Source organism: Phyllostomus discolor, chromosome 5, assembly GCF_004126475.2.
Source record: "Phyllostomus discolor isolate MPI-MPIP mPhyDis1 chromosome 5, mPhyDis1.pri.v3, whole genome shotgun sequence".
NCBI classification, from domain to species: domain Eukaryota; kingdom Metazoa; phylum Chordata; class Mammalia; order Chiroptera; family Phyllostomidae; genus Phyllostomus; species Phyllostomus discolor.
In genome coordinates this window covers 168,972,016-168,990,615 of record NC_040907.2, presented here as the reverse complement: position 1 = coordinate 168,990,615, position 18,600 = coordinate 168,972,016, and the positions used below count along the sequence as shown (strand labels likewise).

The 18,600-nt window shown below is 57.4% G+C and overlaps 1 protein-coding gene across 6 annotated transcripts in view; it reads right to left on the bottom strand.

Annotated features, from left to right (window-relative positions):
- The window catches only part of TACC2 (transforming acidic coiled-coil containing protein 2), a 166,591-nt gene that overhangs the window by 16,665 nt on the left and 131,326 nt on the right, over window positions 1–18,600 (bottom strand). For 2 of the 6 annotated variants that reach the window (XM_036027416.1, XM_028513259.2), the window contains 7 exons: window positions 16,928–16,988; window positions 15,584–15,785; window positions 9,486–9,547; window positions 8,336–8,451; window positions 6,942–7,113; window positions 5,576–5,716; window positions 4,554–4,643 (listed from right to left, as the gene is read on the bottom strand). In XM_036027416.1, the coding sequence (XP_035883309.1) occupies window positions 4,554–4,643; window positions 5,576–5,716; window positions 6,942–7,113; window positions 8,336–8,451; window positions 9,486–9,547; window positions 15,584–15,785; window positions 16,928–16,988 (844 nt within the window). The remainder of the gene's footprint in view (window positions 1–4,553; window positions 4,644–5,575; window positions 5,717–6,941; window positions 7,114–8,335; window positions 8,452–9,485; window positions 9,548–15,583; window positions 15,786–16,927; window positions 16,989–18,600) is intronic. The other 4 variants (XM_028513260.2, XM_028513261.2, XM_036027415.1 and 1 more) reach the window with 2 other exon arrangements.

The following is an 18,600-nucleotide window of genomic DNA, read 5'->3' as shown; positions in this document are numbered from 1 at the left end:
CGAGAAACTTCTCCGGAAGCAAGTGGAAAATTACGCCTCCATGTCAAGACCCATTGTCTGTGTTTGTGGATGAAGTTCACAAACACAAAATTCCAAAGAGGAGTAAAAACGGTTCCCATCACTTTTTAAGTAAAATAGCGTGTTCTTTGAAAAAAAAAAAAAAACAGAATCGTTAAACTTTCAAAATGGAAATCCCGGTCCTTCCATTGAAGATGAAAAAACAAATGGAGGACTGGAGAGATTTGGCCGAGGTTTCCTGTACGGAGATTCAAGTTCTGACCTAGAATCAACCAGCTCTCGTCAGTGCACGAGGAAGTGCATTAAAGCTAACTTTGTCGTGCTGGGCAGAAACGAAAGCTGACCAACGTGGGAATTAATGATCCCGAAGCTGCCCTTGCAAAGCAAGGGAGGGAATGAAAGAGGAGAAAAACAATGAGCTCTCCCAGGAAACACAGAAGGTTACTGCCCACTGCCGTGACGCCGCGTCCCCTTCACCTTGGCCACCTGGTGTTTTCGGTGAAGGAGCAGATGACGCCAGAATCCCGTTGGAGCCGCTACCTGAGCGTCTGCGTGTGAGTGAGATTCAGGGTACGCACCCTGCTTTTCTCTCACGACTAAGACCCGCTTTTAGCCCAAAGTAATAGGTTTGTCTCCCACTGATATTTTAAGATCAGATTTACATTAAGCTTGGTTTTTCTTATATAACCCTCCACTTGCTACTTTAGAGGAGCCAAAAAGCTACTAGAATCAGAAATTAACGTCATGTGACACGGCCATGGCTCAGAGGACACGAGCCTGTGGCACCAACTCCCAACCCCTCCACCCGTGCCCTCCAATCGTGCTCCCTGGGGGCACAGTCTCCCCAGTCAGGTCTGCAGACCTCACACCTGGGGTCCTTCTAGCCTTGCAGTCAGGGGCTAAGGGCCCGGCCACTCACCCAGACTCAGTCCCCCTGTGGCCAGTTCCCCGGTGCCAAGCCTCAGGGACAAGCTGCCACCTCTGCGACCCAGGAGCCAGGCTCTCTGTCCCCAGGAGCCAGGCAGGCCGAGCAGCAAGGGAGGAAGGCATTGGGGTGGGGACCAGGAGGAGAAATCAGGCAGGGAGACCACAGTAAGCTGGGCCAAGGGCATGGAGCGTGGACACAGGCTAGGTGCTTGGGGGGTGTCCAGGCCACACTGCGCCAGGCTGGGCAGGAGAGTGGCCTCGCCCCAGGGCCGCCCCATCCAACCCTGACAAAATGAGGAAGGCCCTCCCGTGGGAGCCACCACCAGGCGCTGCCGGACACTCCCGAGTCGACACACACGGCCTTGGTCCTTCTTGACACGCACTGCAGGTGACAACCACACCTCCTCGGAACCGGCAGGGAAGCTGGGACCCACGTGCCAACCCTCTGTCACCGCTCTGCAGCCTGTTCCCCTGGCTTTCAGGCCCCATGCTACTCGGCGTTGGGGATGGTGGGTAGTTCCCCGACCCAAGGTGACATGTCCAGCCACTCACCAGCAGGACGCGTGGCCCCTGACCTAACTCTTCAACCACATAAAGTCCAGGCGTCCGTCTCTATAGGCCAGGCCTTCTGGAGGGTTCCGGCACGGAGGATTACCGTCTTTCCCCTCACAACACTGCCTGTTTGTAGGACTTCCCCCAGTGCTGACGCTGGCCACTCGTGAATGCCTGTCCCCAGATTACCGAGACACACCCTTCCTTCTCTGTGTCTTGACCCCTTCATCCAGAGGGGCCAATGGTTTTAGGGATCGTCACCAATATCTGTTATACACACAAATTAAAGTACCCCCCACTCCCTGCCCTGTGCGCCCCTTGGAAAGCCACACAGATGGGACTTTTAGGTTTTGTCTAAACTCCCTGAGTTTAGGTGAAACTCCGGCTGCCGTACCACACAGCCATGACCCTCGTCAGATTTGCTCCCAGGAGGACAAAACTGAATTCGATTCGGCCAGAAGCATGTGGATGGACGGCACTAAGGAGCCACAGTCGGACACCCCAGACCCTCAGGAGGAACCCTACTGTGGCCCCCCCAAGGCTGGGGAGACCAGCTGCCCATCTAGAGGGAAACGTAAACTTAAGCTGCTTGGAGGGACACCCACATATCACCCTCCTCGTTCATGCCCTCAGTGTGATCCCTGCGTTCCAAGTGCTTTCATTCTTGCATTGTCAACAATACAAGGCCATACCACCAGAAAGACCTGTGATGTCACTGGCACTGAAATAGACGGGCAGGAAACACAGCAAATCAGACCCACGGCAGCTGCTGTGTCCCTACGTCAGCGGTTCCCAGTGCAGGGAGGGGTCGTCGGGCACCCGTGACCAGAAACCCCTAGGAGCGGAAGTGGGTTCAGGTAAAGGGCTCTCACCTTCGGGTGGGTCGGGAAATGGCACCTGCTTCCCCTGGGCCCAGGCAACGCGACAATATGTCTCTTACAAAAGCAGTGCGAGTTACTACGGCAGAAAAAAATGTCCCTTCCACTCCCAGACATTCCCCCCCACCCATGGGATGTTTCTCTGAGCACGCCCTCCTGAAACACACGCGGAGGTAGCTGGGGCTGTCTCTCCCACCCACGCTCGGTACAGTCATGCCACAGTGTCTTCCAGACCAAAACCGGCGCACATGGTCTGAGGACAGGCTGTGACTGGCAGGCAGTCAGCTGCTGGCCAGTGTTTGCAGATGGCCATCTCCGATGTGGCCTTCGAGGGGGGGGGGCGGGGGCACCGGGCACCCCGGGACGTTTGCTACTCCGTCTGAACTACTCATTAGAACATTCTCAGTTCTGCCTCAGACTCCGGAACAGGAATGCACCGTATTTGTAGTGACTGCACTAAGCAATTCATTCTGCCTTTAAGCCGCTGCCCAAGGACACCCAGAAATAAATCTCACGGGAGAAAATGCTCACCGCTTAATGCTTTCTAAAGATCTCCAGCGCATGGGAATTAAACCCAAGTTCATGGGTTGGCCACAAGAGCAAGGACATCAGCAACCTACTTTTATACTCTTGTCCCTGCCCTCTGTCCCACCATGTCCATTCTGGACACCCAGGGTGACCCCTTCTTTCACTAAGAGGTGTCTCTGCGCCCCTCACCCCCAGCTCCAGGGAAACCACCAGTGGGTGCTCGGGGCACAAGCGGCAGATGAACCCCTGACCCTGTATGAGGACGAGGGACAGGCGAGACCGCTGACCCCTCTGCCGGGGGCGCTGCTGCTTGAGGTGGATGGGTGAGGCACTCCGTCTGGAAGCCTGAGCTCCGGGTCCTGCCAGGCCGGCAAGTCACTGCCAGGCCTCGGGCTGGTGCCGTGGCTCCCTTCCCCCTCGGCGACACGGGACCCGGACCCACCTACTGAGGAGGGGTGCTGCGAGCACCTGTCTGATCAGGTAACAGACGCAAAGGTGGAGGTGAGCTCACGGCAGCAGCTCTCCTCTATCGCACACCTACTGCGTGCCAGGCACAGTGCTGCTCTGCACATCACCTATGGTGCTCACAGCACCTGTGGGCTGGCTGTGGCCAGCCACGCCTCACAGGCAGAGCAGCTGAGGCTCAGAGAGGTCCCCCAGGTCATGCAGGGCCACAGCTCGGGCCACAGTCCAGCTCTGGTCTGACACACTGGGTTCCCAGGGCGGCCCAGCTTGGGGTGGGCTCAGCCTTGCAGAACCACATGCCGCTTTGCTTATCTTCAGCAACCCATTCAAACTGTTAAAAAAAACAAACACCCCACACTTGGAAGCCAGGCAGAAGATTGTGGCAAGCGCTGTCGAGAACATGCACCACTGCAGAGCGGGGTCTGGCAGACCGCGATGCACCGCCAGCAGCCGGCCGCCCGCCCGCCGGTGTGCCGAGGGTCTCCCTCAGCCCGCCACAGCCACCCGCCGACGCACGGCCCGCGTCCGCTCCCGAGCGCGGGTGCAGAGCTGCACAGACTGCATGGCCCACGGAGCCTACAGCATTTGCCACCTGCCCTCCGCGGAGAGGGACGGCTTTTCTGTGACCCTCCTGACCCTGGCCGAAGGGCCAATCAAACGTCTCAGGACGGCCTTGCTGTCCCTTACTACTGACTGCGAACCGGAGCCCAGGTGCAGCACAAAGACAGAGTAACTTGTAGAAAACAGAAGAGCTACAAATCGTTTTGGTTCCGATGAGAAACCAATTTTAGAAATAAGACAAGACCTCCACGGTGGTGGTGACCTGGTGGTTCTGCGCAGCTCACCCGAGCCAGCCGGACCTCTCACCTCACTCTGTATGTCCTCTCACCTCTCACCCTCCTCCCCCCACCCCCGTGACCACACCGACTGGGCCTCGCCCCCTCCTGTCTGCTTCCATTCAGCCGGCTCTGCCCTCCCTGCTGGCTCCCTCGGTCCCGGGTTAGAGGGGGTCTCAGACGCGTGCTCGGGGTGCGTTTAGGCAGGAGTTACGCTTTCGGCTGTTTGCAGAATTAGACGTGGTCGAACACCAACAACGCCGGCCCGGCCGAGGGTTAGCAGAGAAGCGCCCAGACCACACACACCATTCTCGAGAGGCGGGGTACCACGTGGCAAACCAGCAGGTACCTTGGCGTCCGGGCGGCCGCGGGAGGCCAGGGCGATCTGCCTGGCCAGCTTCAGCGCTTCTATCCGCATGATGGCAAACTCTAGCTCCTCCTGCCGGGGCGGGGGGGTGGGTGGGGGGAGCAGGGGCGGGCAGGGGGCATGAGCCACGGGGGGAGACGCACCAAGAAAGACAGGACATAAATGTGCCCACATTCACGACATGACAGTGTCTCGTGAATGCGTCATGACAGGTGCGCGGGCGAGCACGCGCTCTGGCTCCCTTTCACAGTGACCACCTCAGCAGATCATGAACACGTGTTTCATTTTCCCTCTTTCTCTCTCTTTTTTTTTTAAGTCACCCTTTGGAACATCTGTCAGGAAATAGTACGCATTCAAATGTGACATGAAATTTTTTAAAATGCAATAAGAATTGTTACTGTGCTGTTTCCTCTGATGTCTTTCGTTTTGCTCGTTTAGCGTAAAGCCGGCCAACAATGTCCTCGAACGGATTCGTGTCTCCCGAGCAAGCAACGGTTAGCGATGTCTCTAGGTCGGCTCGGAACCCGGTCTCGAGGGAGGGCATCGGATTGAGCTGCCGAGTTTAAAGCACCGAGCAGGTCGTGGTCTCGGCTCCAGATGCGGGACCGAGTCCAGGTGTTGTCTTGGCGGGAGCCGGGGAGCCGCGTGTGTGTAAACAGCTCGGCTCCGTGACGATCCAAGACCCTCGTCTCCGTGAATAAATCACGGAAACTGCTTTCGGGGCTATCAGAACTTCTGAAAAATGCCTGGGCCCCGGTTCCAAACTGAAATACAATGGTCGGGCCCACATGGAGTCACACAATTTATAGCGCCGTGTGTGGTGCCGCGGGAACAGAACGCCACACACGTCAGTCTCGGGGGTGGGGGGGGGGAGGCATGTCACGCGGAACATGCTCCGCAGTGCTTCCTGAAACCCACCCTTTCCAATGGCATTCGGGGTTCAGAGGTTCATTCTCTACTGAGGTTTTGACAAACTCCCCAAAGCTCACACGTGGGCTACAAACCTGGAGTTTCTGAGCAAAGAGTGGGGGGTTCTTTTCTGCTAAGTCAGGTTCCAGATAGTCCAGCGCACCACAGAGGGAGGCCGGGTGCGCCAGCCTGCTGAGGAGGGCGTCAGCAGAGGCAAGGGCACCCTCCGGAGCTGTCTGGAGGCCGGCGGGGAGGGGGGGCAGAGGAGAAAGACAGGAGAGCAGAGTGTCATCGACTCCAAGCAAGGACCACGCGTCTATTTGCTGGACATTTCTGCCTTCAGGCTAAAGAGAGGGTCAGTCAGGGCCCAGCACTGCTCGTTTCCTCTGGACTGGGTCCCACAGGCTGACCATGGGCCCCTTGAGAGTGGCAGGCCCCGCCCCCTCCCCAAACGCTGCCTGAGGAACCTCCCCGCCCCCCACCCCACCCCCAGCTCCCTAACTGGTCACTCCCTAACTGGTGGGTGGGGGGAATGGCACCATTCGCTTATTTATTTGAAAATCTCAGTAGGCAGGGGACAAGCTGTTTGATGGGTTTTCCAAACATGACATAATTCTTGGAAAAAATACCTCCCAGGATAAATATCAAAGAAAGTAAGGTTTTGGTCGAGGTCATTTTCTAAATAATGGAAAAAGAATTTCAAAAGACCAGAAAGACTTCAAAATCAGAAGCCAACTTTGTAGGTGCACCCTCCACAGCGATCTATTTGTGAGATTACTTGAGTTCTGTGTAGATTCTTTTTGCTCATAGTTCCCCGCTATCCAACTGCCAGACACATAGTAGGTGCTCAATAGATATTCGATGCACGCATTAGGAATTGATTTACTAATATGGAACAAAGGATAAACACGCTCAACCAACAGCTTTGAACCCCCTTGGAGACTGCTAGGAGGGAGGTGACAGGAACACAGATAAGATTCGCCTAGAAGGGGGTCCGTGTTAAATAGACAAGGAGGGGGACATGGGGAGAGCCTCCGGCTCGGCCGATGTGCCCAGAGGCAAGAGGCATAAGTCTCTGTCTACAGACACGAGGGGTTTCCCGTCACCGAGGACCAGGAAAATCACAGAAAGGACAGCGTCCCCTGCGCTGCCACTGTCTGCCCCTGAGAAGCAGGTACAGGCTGAGGACAATCCCAAAGCAGTCCTAAAGGGCTACCAGGGGACAATAAATAGCCCTGAAGGCAATCAAAACACTTGGGTGATCATTCCACAGCCACGTGGGTAAGAACAGAAAGCCCTTCCTCATTATGGTAGGGGTCCCCGAGGCTGGCTTCTGTGGGCCACGGGGTGGGGTGGGGCCCGCGCACCAGGCACCAGGTGAGTACCTGGCCCCTTGGTGGTGGGACCCAGTTGGCCCTGGCCTCCACCCCAGGGATCTCAGGACCCTCTGACCTCACTTACAATTTCCATGGTGTCTGAAGCGGTGCCCAGGGCCATGGCCTCCAGCTCCTTCTGGGAGGGTTTCTCTGGCCCCTGCAAGTGTGGTTCCTGGTTGGGGGCCAGCCCTCGTGCGACGGGATGGGGGATCTTTGCCCCAGCATTCACAAGGGCTTCAGTCTCCTCAAAACTTGACCTGAGGAGGCAAAGCACATCTTTAGTGCTCTCGCTGGAAATCCCACGGAAACAGGCCTGGATGCCCTGACCCAGTGAACACCCCAAGGGGCCCGGGCTGCCAGGGTTGCGCTCCCGGAGGGAAAGGGCGTAGGTCTTGGGTGGCCGGGGCCTGCAGGCTGGGCAGCCCGAGGGAGGGGGTGGCCCAGCCCCATGCCAGGGCCCGCTGACAAGGGCAGGTCAGAAGCACAGGCGTCGCTGGCTAAGAGGCAGGAGCTGTGGAGTCGAGCAGACTGCCAGCCGCTTGGGTGTGCACCCCCGGGGGGAGGTGGCCAGGTCCTACGTCTCCGCTTCTGCAAGAAGGAGGCACTACACCTCTCTGTGAAGGTCACCTGCATGTCAGGGGCTACCTGCAGGTAAAGCACTTAACGCTGGGCCTATCACGTGGCGCCACTGTTGTTGTAACAACAGCAGCAGCAGCAGCAGCAACCTCGCCACGCCTGGCAGACTCTACGGCGAGTCTGGGAGGTCAAAGCCACCGCTTTTGTTCCTGCCCAGGGAACGGGGCAGGCAGGAGACCACGGGAAGGTCCCAGCCCTACAGCGATGCCCAACCCGTACCGTGTCCAGCAGCACACAGCTCAGAACTGAGCCCTGTCGAACGCTAGCATTCACGTCGACATGGATAATTAATGTTTATGGGGCGCTTTGTGTGTTCCGGGCCCCACGCAACTGCTTTCCTTAGCGCACCTCGCGTGTTCCTCCTGATGGCGCTGGAGGACGGCTGCCCCACAGTGGGTACGAGTGCCTGTGAGGCCGAGAGCCTCGTTTCATCTTCGTCTGACCCCGACGGGGCCCGTGGTATTGGCACCCCCGCTTCACGCACGAGGCAACGCAGCACGAGGGGTGTCGAGTGGCTTGCGTCCGATCACATGCCCAGCAAGGGTCAGGGTGGCGCACGGGCTCCGAGCACTGCGGCTCGCTGCCTCCCCAGGGGACAAATGACAAAACAAAGTTGTGTGCACTCTGGGGGGCGATGAGAGGAGCAAGCACATTCAGCTGTGAAAGGATTTCGCCTTTGTCCAAAGGGTGGCCAGTAACGAACCCACTGCATTTACATCTGGGTGGACACTCAGCTGCCCAGACACATGCCAACGAGACGACGTCAGGACGGCAGTGCTAGCGCGCCCAGAGGCTGGAGGGACCCTGGCCTGCCCCGTGACCCTCTTATCACAGCTGTCGTACCCTGAACACGGCGTCGGGGACTCCGACATCTGGACGGGGGGAGACTTGACCGGGCTCTCCTGAGACGTGTCGAACATAAGGTACAAGGCCGGTTTCTTGGGGGCGTCATTGTCCTGCTGTAGGGGGTGAAAGGCACAGGTCAGCTCGGCTACCACTGGCCCGGACAAGCTGCAGAGAGATGTCACCAGAGCGCTTTGGATAGGAACACAGCTCATCACAGAGAAGCCTTCGTTTTGCTTAAGCCACCCAGAGGAGGGGGGCGGACCAGCGCTGGGCAGGAGGGAGGAGGGCAGGACAGGGGGGAAGGAGGGAAGCAGACAGAGAGCAACTGCATGCAGCTGGGGACGTTTTCCAGGGGAGAAGGGTTTGCACAGCATCGTTGGTCACATTCTCTATGGGGCGGGGTGGGGCGGGGTGGGGCAGGGAACGGTGTCAGCCACTGAGGATAAACAGAGGGGCTGGCGAAAGCCCAGTCTGGGCATTGCCCACAGTTGCGAGGTAGGAGGAGCATGACGACCTGGCGTGATGAGTGCTACTATTGTGGCTGGCTGACCTCCAGCTGCAGTTTAGGGGCAGCAGCAACCCAGCATTGACAACCATGCAAGAAAGATGAAGAGTGACACACATGGGCCACTGGGTGTCACGGCACCCCCAGACCTCCGAGGGCATCCCTGGCAGCAGCACAGTGCAGAGGTCATGCGTGGGACCAAATGCTCCGTGGCAACAGATATGAGGCCACAGAGACAGCTGCCCATCATGACCACTGAAAATGCAGAGGGAGGGGGTGTCACAGGGAGAGATAATCTTCCGTCACATAACGTAACTGATGCGAAGACCCCAGAAAACGGTCCACCTTAAAAACCTCCTGTTTAAAAGGAGCCTCTGATTAGAACTTTGTCAGGCTAGGGAAGTCGTCCTGTAGGAAGTCTAACCGCGTTCTATCATTTTCTCCCTGAAAACGTCATCTGAGGTGGCCTGGGTACAACCCTCAGGTTCCCAGCCCCAGTTCACCCTCATGGTGCCCCCAGGACGCGGCAGGCACCGGGAGCCCTGCATTTGAGGTCTCAGTTTCTGGGGATGCTTTGCACACACGACAAAGGACAGGATGGGAAAGCGAGTGCCCTGATTGGCTGGAAGGAGGAAAACTTACAGGTAAGGAGGAGCCAATTTTCTCCATATATTCAATTTCATAGGAGTTCCTGTAATCCAGCTCTGCAGAAGGAACAAAAGGAGAGATGTCAGCACCAGAGAAAAACATGGAAAGCTTTGAGCTGGGCGGGGTGGGGCCCGGAACAAAGTCTCAGCTTTTCGAGAATGTCCACGGACTAGTGATTTCCAGCACAGTCAAAGGGGAGGCTCACCCTGGCCACCTTCAGACAACTGGTAAACCTCTTCCCAGAAAGGGTCTCCTGCCGCTTGAGAGAATTCCAAGGGAACTAAATGTCATGACCGAGCCCAGGTTTGATGGGGACAAGTGTGAGCACCGTGCACCAAGTTTGCAGATCAGCGTGAACATACACACTTGGGGTGTTGGTTTTCTAAGTCTCGTGTGCGGCGCATGGGGTCTCCCCACGTCCCAGTGACGTCTCAGAACCGTTCCGCTCTGAGAACCCAGCTCCAGCCACACCCTGAAGCAGGGGAAGAACCCATGCACTTCCTTCGGTGTGGCGTGTCAGGGAAGCTTTGCAGGTCACCTAGAGTATCCCCCCAGAGTTCTGCTGGTGCCCACAGGGCTGGTCCAGGTCAAATGTTCAGGTCCAAGGACTTTACAAGTCCCATTCAATGGAGGAGTGACCTGTTTCACACTGACTGGAGACTTCAGGCTGCAAAGGAAATCGCAGACACTCACACAAGAGACTAGAATCACGCCGCCTGTCTCCGTTTCCCGGTGGAAACCCAGCTCGGACTCCCTGGTCCTATACGCGGAGTCTGAGCACCTACGATGTGCTTCAAACGGCGCTGCGCCCAGCGGGTGCCGTGGTGAGCAAGACCCACAGGGACTCTCCTCACAGAAGCCACTGTCGGCAGCTACCGGATGGCTTTTTGCTCCTTAAAAAGACAGCCGAGAGGTGACCTGTGACCTGCTCAGAAACCAGCTGGACAAGAGTATCAGCGGCAATGCCTAAACTCTAAGGCCTTCATATATATATTTTTTTTTTGCATGAAAAAGGTCCTTTGCGAAGATCAGAGACCAGAGCCCAAGCACGTGCTCTGGGCGGGAGCTCGCTGCCCGTGACTGTGACGTCGACCCGGCCGAAGACGCGGAGCGTTCCTTCGTGAAGACGTGCGTGCCCCTCCACGAGGAGGTCGAGGCGGGGGGCTGAGAAGGACAGGGGGTTTCTAAGGCCTCTCCAGACCCATCACTTTCTGTGTGCAGGTCCCCAGGGCCATCATTTTACTGTCCCATTGACGACTGTTAAAGTTAAGAAAACAATTAGGAACCAGCTGCCTCCTCCAAGGTGGCACTGCCATGGCCGAGGCCTGAGTTACCCCTGAGTCACTGGACAGAAACCCTCACACGCCCCGTCATGGCACAGAGCACCCAGGATGTGCCGGACACTCTCCGGGACCCGTGGCCTTGGGTCAGTGGCCGGCTCGGGTGACCAGCCCGCCACAGCGAAGCTCCTCGCCCAGAATCTTTGCTTGTTTCCTGGCAACTGATCCGGGCGTGTTTCCGGGCACGGAGCTCACTTACCTGCCTCCTTTCCTACCTGCCAGGAGGGTTTCCCCTCCTACTGCCCGGTGCCCCCTGTTCCTCCCTTTAGGGGCAGCACCTGACAGGACAACAGTGAGGGTCCCCGACCCCCCAGAGCAATGTCTGCCTCTGCAACATGCGCGGTTACAGGGGGCCCATGCCCTCCCCGGGGTGGTCACGTCTGGCGAGTGAGGGACTCTGTCCGGGAGGTGTGCCCGAACCTGACCTGACACTTCCCGTCATTTATAATTTACAAACTGGCCTGGACAGCATGTGAAGAAAAGCAAACGCCTCTTCTTCTCAGCAAGGTGATCAGGTGTATTTTGAAGAGAACATTTGACTGCGCTCGGTTTTCAAACATCTCACTCATCTGCTTTAGGTGCTAGGCCTCCAAGGTGGGGTGCCAGGGAGACGAGGGCCCCACTGCAGGGCACTGCGTCTCCACCTCTAAGAGAAGAGGCCCGGAGCTGTCACCCATGGGTCCTGTCCCACCCGAGGGCTGTTTTAAAGGGTCATTATTTTTTCTGGGGCCCTGCGCAGCGAGAGGGCTGGGCTGCCGCTTTCATCTGACTCAGGTCACTGGGGCTTGGCCGGGGGGCTGGACCGAGTCCCGGGCAGGGGCCGGAACGGTGCCGCCGGGTCCAGGTCGCCCTTCTCGGGACCTGGGGAGCCCGCTCGCCGACTTCTCTGCACCCCCCGACGTGTCTGCAAAGTGGGGCTCAAACAGCCTACGTACGTCGGGCAGGAAAAAAATAAAATCAGCACGGGACAAAAGGAGGTGTACAGGCGTTTACATGGAAAATAACACAGCAATCAGTAAAATAATAAAGCGAGAATAAACCCTGTGTTTTGTCTACTCACAAGGGTACGCATTTTCCATACAGACAACTGTAGACCCACTTTTTACCCACTCTGTAACGTAAGATAAAAGCCCTACTGTGGGTTATACAAACGTAATGGATTAGGATGAGGCATATTATTGATCATTGCTAACATTCTGGAAATTTTACTTAATTTTTAAAGCTATTTTATTTACTTATTTTTAGAAGCAGGGGAAGGGAGAGAGAAAAGGAGGGAGAGAAATATCGATGTGAGAGAAAACATCAATTGGTTGCCTCTCGTGTGCACCCTGACCCCGGAACCGAACCCACAACCCAGGCATATGTCCTGATCGGGAATTGAACCTGTGACCTTTCGCTTTGTGGTATGATACCCAATCCACCGAGCCACACTGGCCAGGGCCATTTCTGGACATGTTAACCCAAGTGATGAAGAAAAGAGCTCTTTGGAAGGGGACAAGGATGCTACTCCCAACCCCCTCGCTGTCACCCCGAACCTCTGCAGGGGACAGCTGGGGCATCTACCCCTCTTGGAGGCGGGAAGCAGGGGCTGACGGCTGTGTGTGAAGGGAGACAGGGGAACTGCGTGACCGTCCAAGGCCACCCAGACTTGTGAACCTGAAACCATTTCTCTCACAGGATCTCTTGGGCCCGAGTGAGGAGAGGTCTCAGAGGCACCCAGAGGGACCCTGTGCACGAGGCTTGTTTCAAAAGCCCCGGCCAGAAAAGGGCACTTAGTAAGCAAGCGCTCAGAGAAAAGTGTGTGTAAGTGCCCATCGGAGTTTTTAATCGGCGGGAGACTATCAGCGGTCCCACAGTGAGCTGGTGTAATTACAGCCCAAACATGCAATTTTAATTAGCCGGGCATCCTTCTCCACTGGTTGCACTCAGATTTTTCAAACTAGTAAGCCAACCTGCAGCCCTCGTGGACCCGGGAAGGGACGTGCCCAACAGTCCAACACCCTCACGCGACACACGACATGGGGGAGCCCGCACGAGGCTCGCATGTGGAGTGGGGGCACCGGGCAGGGCCCTGCGTGTCTGCAGGCCTGGCTCCCCACGGATCAGCCCCGCGGCACCCCGAGAGTCTTAGCAGCTCAGAGCCTCTGCTTCATCAGTCTTGGGTGGGGAACTCGAGCAGCCCCCTCCCGGGAGCTGTCAGGGCGGAATGAAACTACATGCACGCAACACTCAGCGGGGCTGGCAGGGAGGGCTGCAGGCCAGCTCCCGCCTCACCCGGCTACCAGAGGGTTCCTACAGTCCTGACTGTGCGTTCGAAGGACAGTTATTGTTTCTAAGGGTCTTCCTGTGGTGTGCAACTTCCGTGCAAGTGCCCCAGTCCAGGGCGGCCCTGGCCAGGCTCTTGCTCAGTATCACAGCCGCGCCCTCGGGGGTGTGCCTGCGGGTGCTGGCCTTGACCTCTCTCAGGTAACGCGAAGGACGATGCAGTAAGAGGAGATCCCGGGTCCTGGGCCTCTAGGATCAGGTGGGAGCCAGATGGTCACTGTGACGCCTCCCAACAGCATCCGGGCGCTGGAGGGAGCTGGGGGCTCCAGGAAGGTGCATGCGGGGGCGGCACCTCCCGAGAGGGCCAGTGCCCTGTATTCCCACAGAGCACAGGTCTGCACCTGCCTGCTGGCTGTCAGCGTGGTCGGGACTTCCCAGCCTTAACAAAGTTTCATTCCAAACTTGCAGATGTGCCTATTGGTCGAATCTTTGCAGAAAACAATGACCGAGCTGGGGAGCTGTCTGTTTCGGTGTGATGTTAATGATGAAGGAACTGATGTTACCACGGGAGGAGGCGCCTACCTATTCGCTTAAAAGGTGCTATAAGCATCTCTGTATTTCCTAGGAAACTAACGCACGTATTTCTTTCCTGTCGATACAACCAAATGTGCGCATCCCCCCAGATCATTCTTTTTGATTCTTATCTACAATGGCGAACCCAGGCTGGTTTCTGAACGGCTCTCTGACAGACAGACGTTCCTTATCAAGCTTTAAGAGACACGAACCAGCAGGAAACCACAGGTGCTACCAAAACAGCCAGGTCCACGGTGGGGGCCTCGGCACACCTGCGCTCTGGGCTGTCACCCCCGCCCCGCCCCAGGTGTCCCTCCCACCGAGGGCGCCCACTGCAGAGACCAAGCTGAGCGTGCTGCCACTGAGCTGCTTCCCTGCCTGGCCTTGCATCTCCCTTCTCTCACAAAGCTGCCTTTAGCCCCTGCTGTGTTCAGGGGACAGTGGGGACACACAGACGGACCACACAGGTGGCGTGCTTGCCTTCAGGAAACACACAATCTGGCCAGGAAGCAAGAGAGGCATGTGCATCATCATCATCAGGGTGCTAAGTGACCTCAGAATAGCACACACGAGGCTTCAGGGCAGGCAGAGCAAAGGTGGCGTCCAGGGAGAGGCCGGGAGGGGGCAGGACTAGCACAGGACACAGGGAAAGGGGCATTCCAGCCCGGGGCCAGCGGCACAGGCAGCTGAGTGGGGGTGTCCCTGAGCAACAGTGGCGGGGCTCACGGCCCAGGTGTGTGTGCAGAGGAAATGCGGGAGTGAAGAGAGGCGGAGGCCAGGTGCCCCTGCCCCAGCTCTGGGGTCAGGTTGTGGTGAGAGGGTCCCTATTAAGCTTCCCAAACCCTACACCAGAGGGCCTATCGGAGAGCTGACCAAAAGACTCCAGTCTGCAGAAAATACAGGGCCCCAAAACCCCCCAAGGACACCTGACTTGCGTCATCTTTCCATCTTCACACTCAGAAGCACAGGTTTCCATGTCTGATCGTCCTCATACGGGCATCTACTCAATTTTTTAAACTTGTTAGAAATCACCCTCTTGGAAGGGGAAACTTGGAACCATCAGGACAGTTTGGAGGGATGGAACCCGGGCCCCCTACTGGGCTCCCAGGCCTCGCAGGGTCGCAGGGGCAGGGTCGCAGGGTCGGGGGTGGAGGACCACCAGACCGTGAAATGATTAACCCTTCAGTGACATGGTGAGCCCTTCAGACAAAAGCTCTCGTTGCTCCCCCGCCCACTTTCCTGACAAGAAAGCAGGTGTGGAAGCCAACACACAGAGCGAGGAAAATCAGTGCTAGTGCAGTAAGTAAATTCTTAAGAATGATTCACCAAAGCACGTTGCTCTGACTTAGGACGGATGAGTTTCTCCAGCCTAAGGATCAGGCAGAAGGCTGCCAGTGCGTTCACACGAGAGGAAGGAAGGTATGAGTAAGATCGGCAGTGTGTCTGGGGGGGCCCGTTCCGAGCCGGCAAGCTGAGGGAACCGCTGGTCGGGGGCTCGGGCAGAAGGGGCGGCTGCACCGTGGACTCCCCTGTGTGGCCGACACACGGCGGTGGCACCGACGGGCACGGGGAAGTGGCCCGACACTGCCCATCTGCCTCGAATGATGCTCCTTGGAGCCGTGTGTGCGTCAAAGTCGCCGCGGGACCACAGCCGCACAGCCGCATGGGAGCAAAGCCTGGTGAGCTCAGGACGGGGGTTAGAGAGGGGGCTCCTGGCAGGGGTCTCAGGCCACAGCACCGCTGCTCCCAGGCCTCGGGCTACTCCAAAATGCAGCCATAGCCGGCAGCGCGCAGGGAGACTGCAGCCGGTGGCATGGTCACCTGGCTGAGGAGGGTCTCTCCCGGCCGTTGGCTCCCTACGGGCGGCAGTGTCCGAGGCGGGGTGGGGGTCCGGCTGGCCGCCCGGGCGCTTACCCTCCGTGGGCGAACTGAACTTGGTCTCGTTCACAAAGGTGGACAGGTCTGAGGGCTGCGGGTAGTCCTGTTTGTCGGCCTCCAGGTCCACCGTCATGCACGTCCACTTCTGGTTGGTGACCGCCAGCTTCTCCTCGTCCGTCGCGTGGACCACGGCGGAGATCACCGGCGGCGTTTCTGGCGTCGCCGCGGGAGTGGGGTCCTGTGAAGAAAAGGGGAGCAGTCTCTCCTCTCATCCAGGGTCTGCGTCCGGAACTGCTCCTGCCCACGCGTCTGAGACCGCCCCCCGCCCCCCCACTGGCTAGGGCAGGTCCCTGTCCGAACCCCCTGCGTATCCTCACACTCTGCTCAAAATGGTCCCGAGGAAGTAAATCCCTTCCTCTATGAATCTCCTTTGTCAGTGGCTTGTTTCAGGGGGTGCTCATGGGTTTTAAAAAAAACTGGGATTTTGTGCCTTGGTTACTTGAGATGTTCCTGCTCATTCACTTTGGGAAAAATAAGGGAATATTTGTTTATGGCAGCGTGGTTACTACGACGACTCTGTTATGGCCACACGGCGCTTCAGGCCTGCACGTCGCCATCATCTGACCATCCTGTCGCTGGGGACAGAGCAAGGGGGGTCTTATCTCCGCCCGCACAGACGGCATGCACCTGAGCAAGGTGGGGTGGGAGTCCAGAAATGCCAGAGCGGAGCTGGCTCTGGGGCCCAAGACCCCTGTCCTGGGGCTGGCTGCTTCTCTCTGCGGCCCCCGCCCTGCGAGGTGGGGCTGGCTGGCTGGCTGGGGCTTTGCTGGCCCAGACTGGGGGTGGGAGGTTTGTTCTGTGACCTGGAACGGCCGGGCATACATGCCCGAGGACAGTCTTCCTGGGCTATAAACAGGCAGAAGAAATGGGTTATATTTGGTAGCAGAACGAGGAAGCAGGAGCTAGGGACGCAGAGGAAGAAAGATGGGCTTCCTGATATGGGTTTCACTGCCCAGTGCTCTGCACACGGACTCAGTCTTTCTCACGATGCAGCCCTTTATCTCAGCAGACTTCCTCAACGTGACACTCACGCACGGTTCAGAAAATTAACTGGCCAGAAGGGACTGGCAGGGTTCCCACAGAGCCCTCTAAAAAGACTCACTGACGTTTTTCCTGAACAGCCTCCTACTCTTGGGACACGTCCTGACCTCCCCGCCCAGGGAAGGGGTCCAACGGTGTCTTGCAGACACCAAGAGGCGCCCCATGGAGGAGGCCAGGGGAGGGCGCCGGCCACGCGGCCACGCCGGTGGGGAGTAAACACGTCAGCCTCGACTCCCGCGGGCGACATCAAGTCACAGGACATCAAGGGGGACATTATACCTGAGAAGGTGGATCAGAGAGAGGAGACCGTTTTGGCGACTTTTTCACCCTAAATGTGTCACTGGAAACAAAATGGAAAATGTCAACACAACACGGAGCTGCAGAACATTCCAGAGCACACAGAGCAGACCGAAGCCACGGCCTCTGCTGCCCGCCCAGCCCGCCCTGCCGCCCGCACCGCGCCCACGCCAACCAGCGGGCGTGCGGGCGGTTCCGCGGCGTCTCTGGCGGATACTGCCATCGCCCTCAAGGGAGGATTCGTCGAGCTGCAAACCTTTCCAAGGATGCCATTTTGGAGGGCTGACCCAGATAATGGAGCTAAATTTAACCAGATGTTCTTGTTGCGCTTGCTTTAAAAAGCAAGTTTTGGGTGAGCAGATAGATTCACGTGTCCTGGAACCCATCCAGGGCCGTCAGAGCCACCCACTGTGGAGGGAAGGGACAGGGGTGCCGACACAATGAACGGGATCTGGTTTACAGGCGGCCGGGCCAACACGTCACTTAAGAGACAACCCTCGGAGCCGTGCGGAGGGCGGCAGCAGGTGCTGGGTCTCCGGGGAGAGCTGGCAGATCCCTTCCCGCTCACAGGGACCCTGAGTGGGTGGAGCCCTGGGCCTCTGGGCTTCCGGGCGGGGTCCTGACCACAGGCAGGGGCTGGAGGTGAGATGAGTTTCTTAAATGTTGGTAAAAAAGAAATACACATGACATAAACTGTACCACCTTAAATAGTTTTAACCGTACAGTTCAGTGCTGTGAAGTACATTCTCATTGCTGACAATCTCCAGATTCTTTTCAGGGATAAGATGGATTTTAAAAAATTCTTTTTTAAAAATTCTTTTTTAACATATCTTGTCCTAACCACAGACAACTCAGGTCTCTTTTCTCCCTCCCTGTCCTTCCTTCATAGAGAGAGTCGGAGGCAGCGAGGGCGTGAGGCCAAGGAAACATTGGACAAGGCCCCCAAAGGGCTCAGAAGGAAGGGCCTTTTAGCATGGATGGGTCCGTACAGTCCACTGGGAGGTCAGGGGTCATTTCCAAGGTGAGAAGGGAGGCTTCTGCACCTGCAGACTGGTCCCTGCCGCCTGGTCTCAGGCCCCTCTGTGGCACAGTCCTGTCCCCAGCAACGACCAGGGCCTGGGCAGGGGGAGCCCCTTTTCTTAGATCCCTCTCCCCTCCGCTGCCCTGACCATAAACTGATGGACAGAGCAAGGTGGCACTCGGGTTCCTTCCTGTGTTCTCTCAGAGAAAACACTCCGACAATGGCATTCGTGAAAAAAACACTACAAATGGCTTTTTACAGCATCAATGGCATTTGCAACACGAACAGTGCAATCTCAGCTTGGAGCATATATTTATTCACGCATATAAATATATTAACTGTATATTTTTGATGTTGCTAAGTGGCTCTAAAAATACTAAACTCCCTTGGGCTGAAGAGAGCCCGAGAGACTCCACCCTCTCCTGGGGCTGTTGGGGGCCCAGGTCCAGCCGGCCTCCCTGGGAAGCACAGGGGGGCCGAGGAGCTGCTTGTCCCTGGGCCCTCAGGACCTGCCCACAAGACCCCTCCCGGCCGGGGAGACAAAGCAGCAGAGGCAGGGAGGTGGTCTGCCCTGTTTCCACCGACGCCCAGCGGATGACCGACGACCCCAGGCGGCAGGCCAATTGGTACCCAG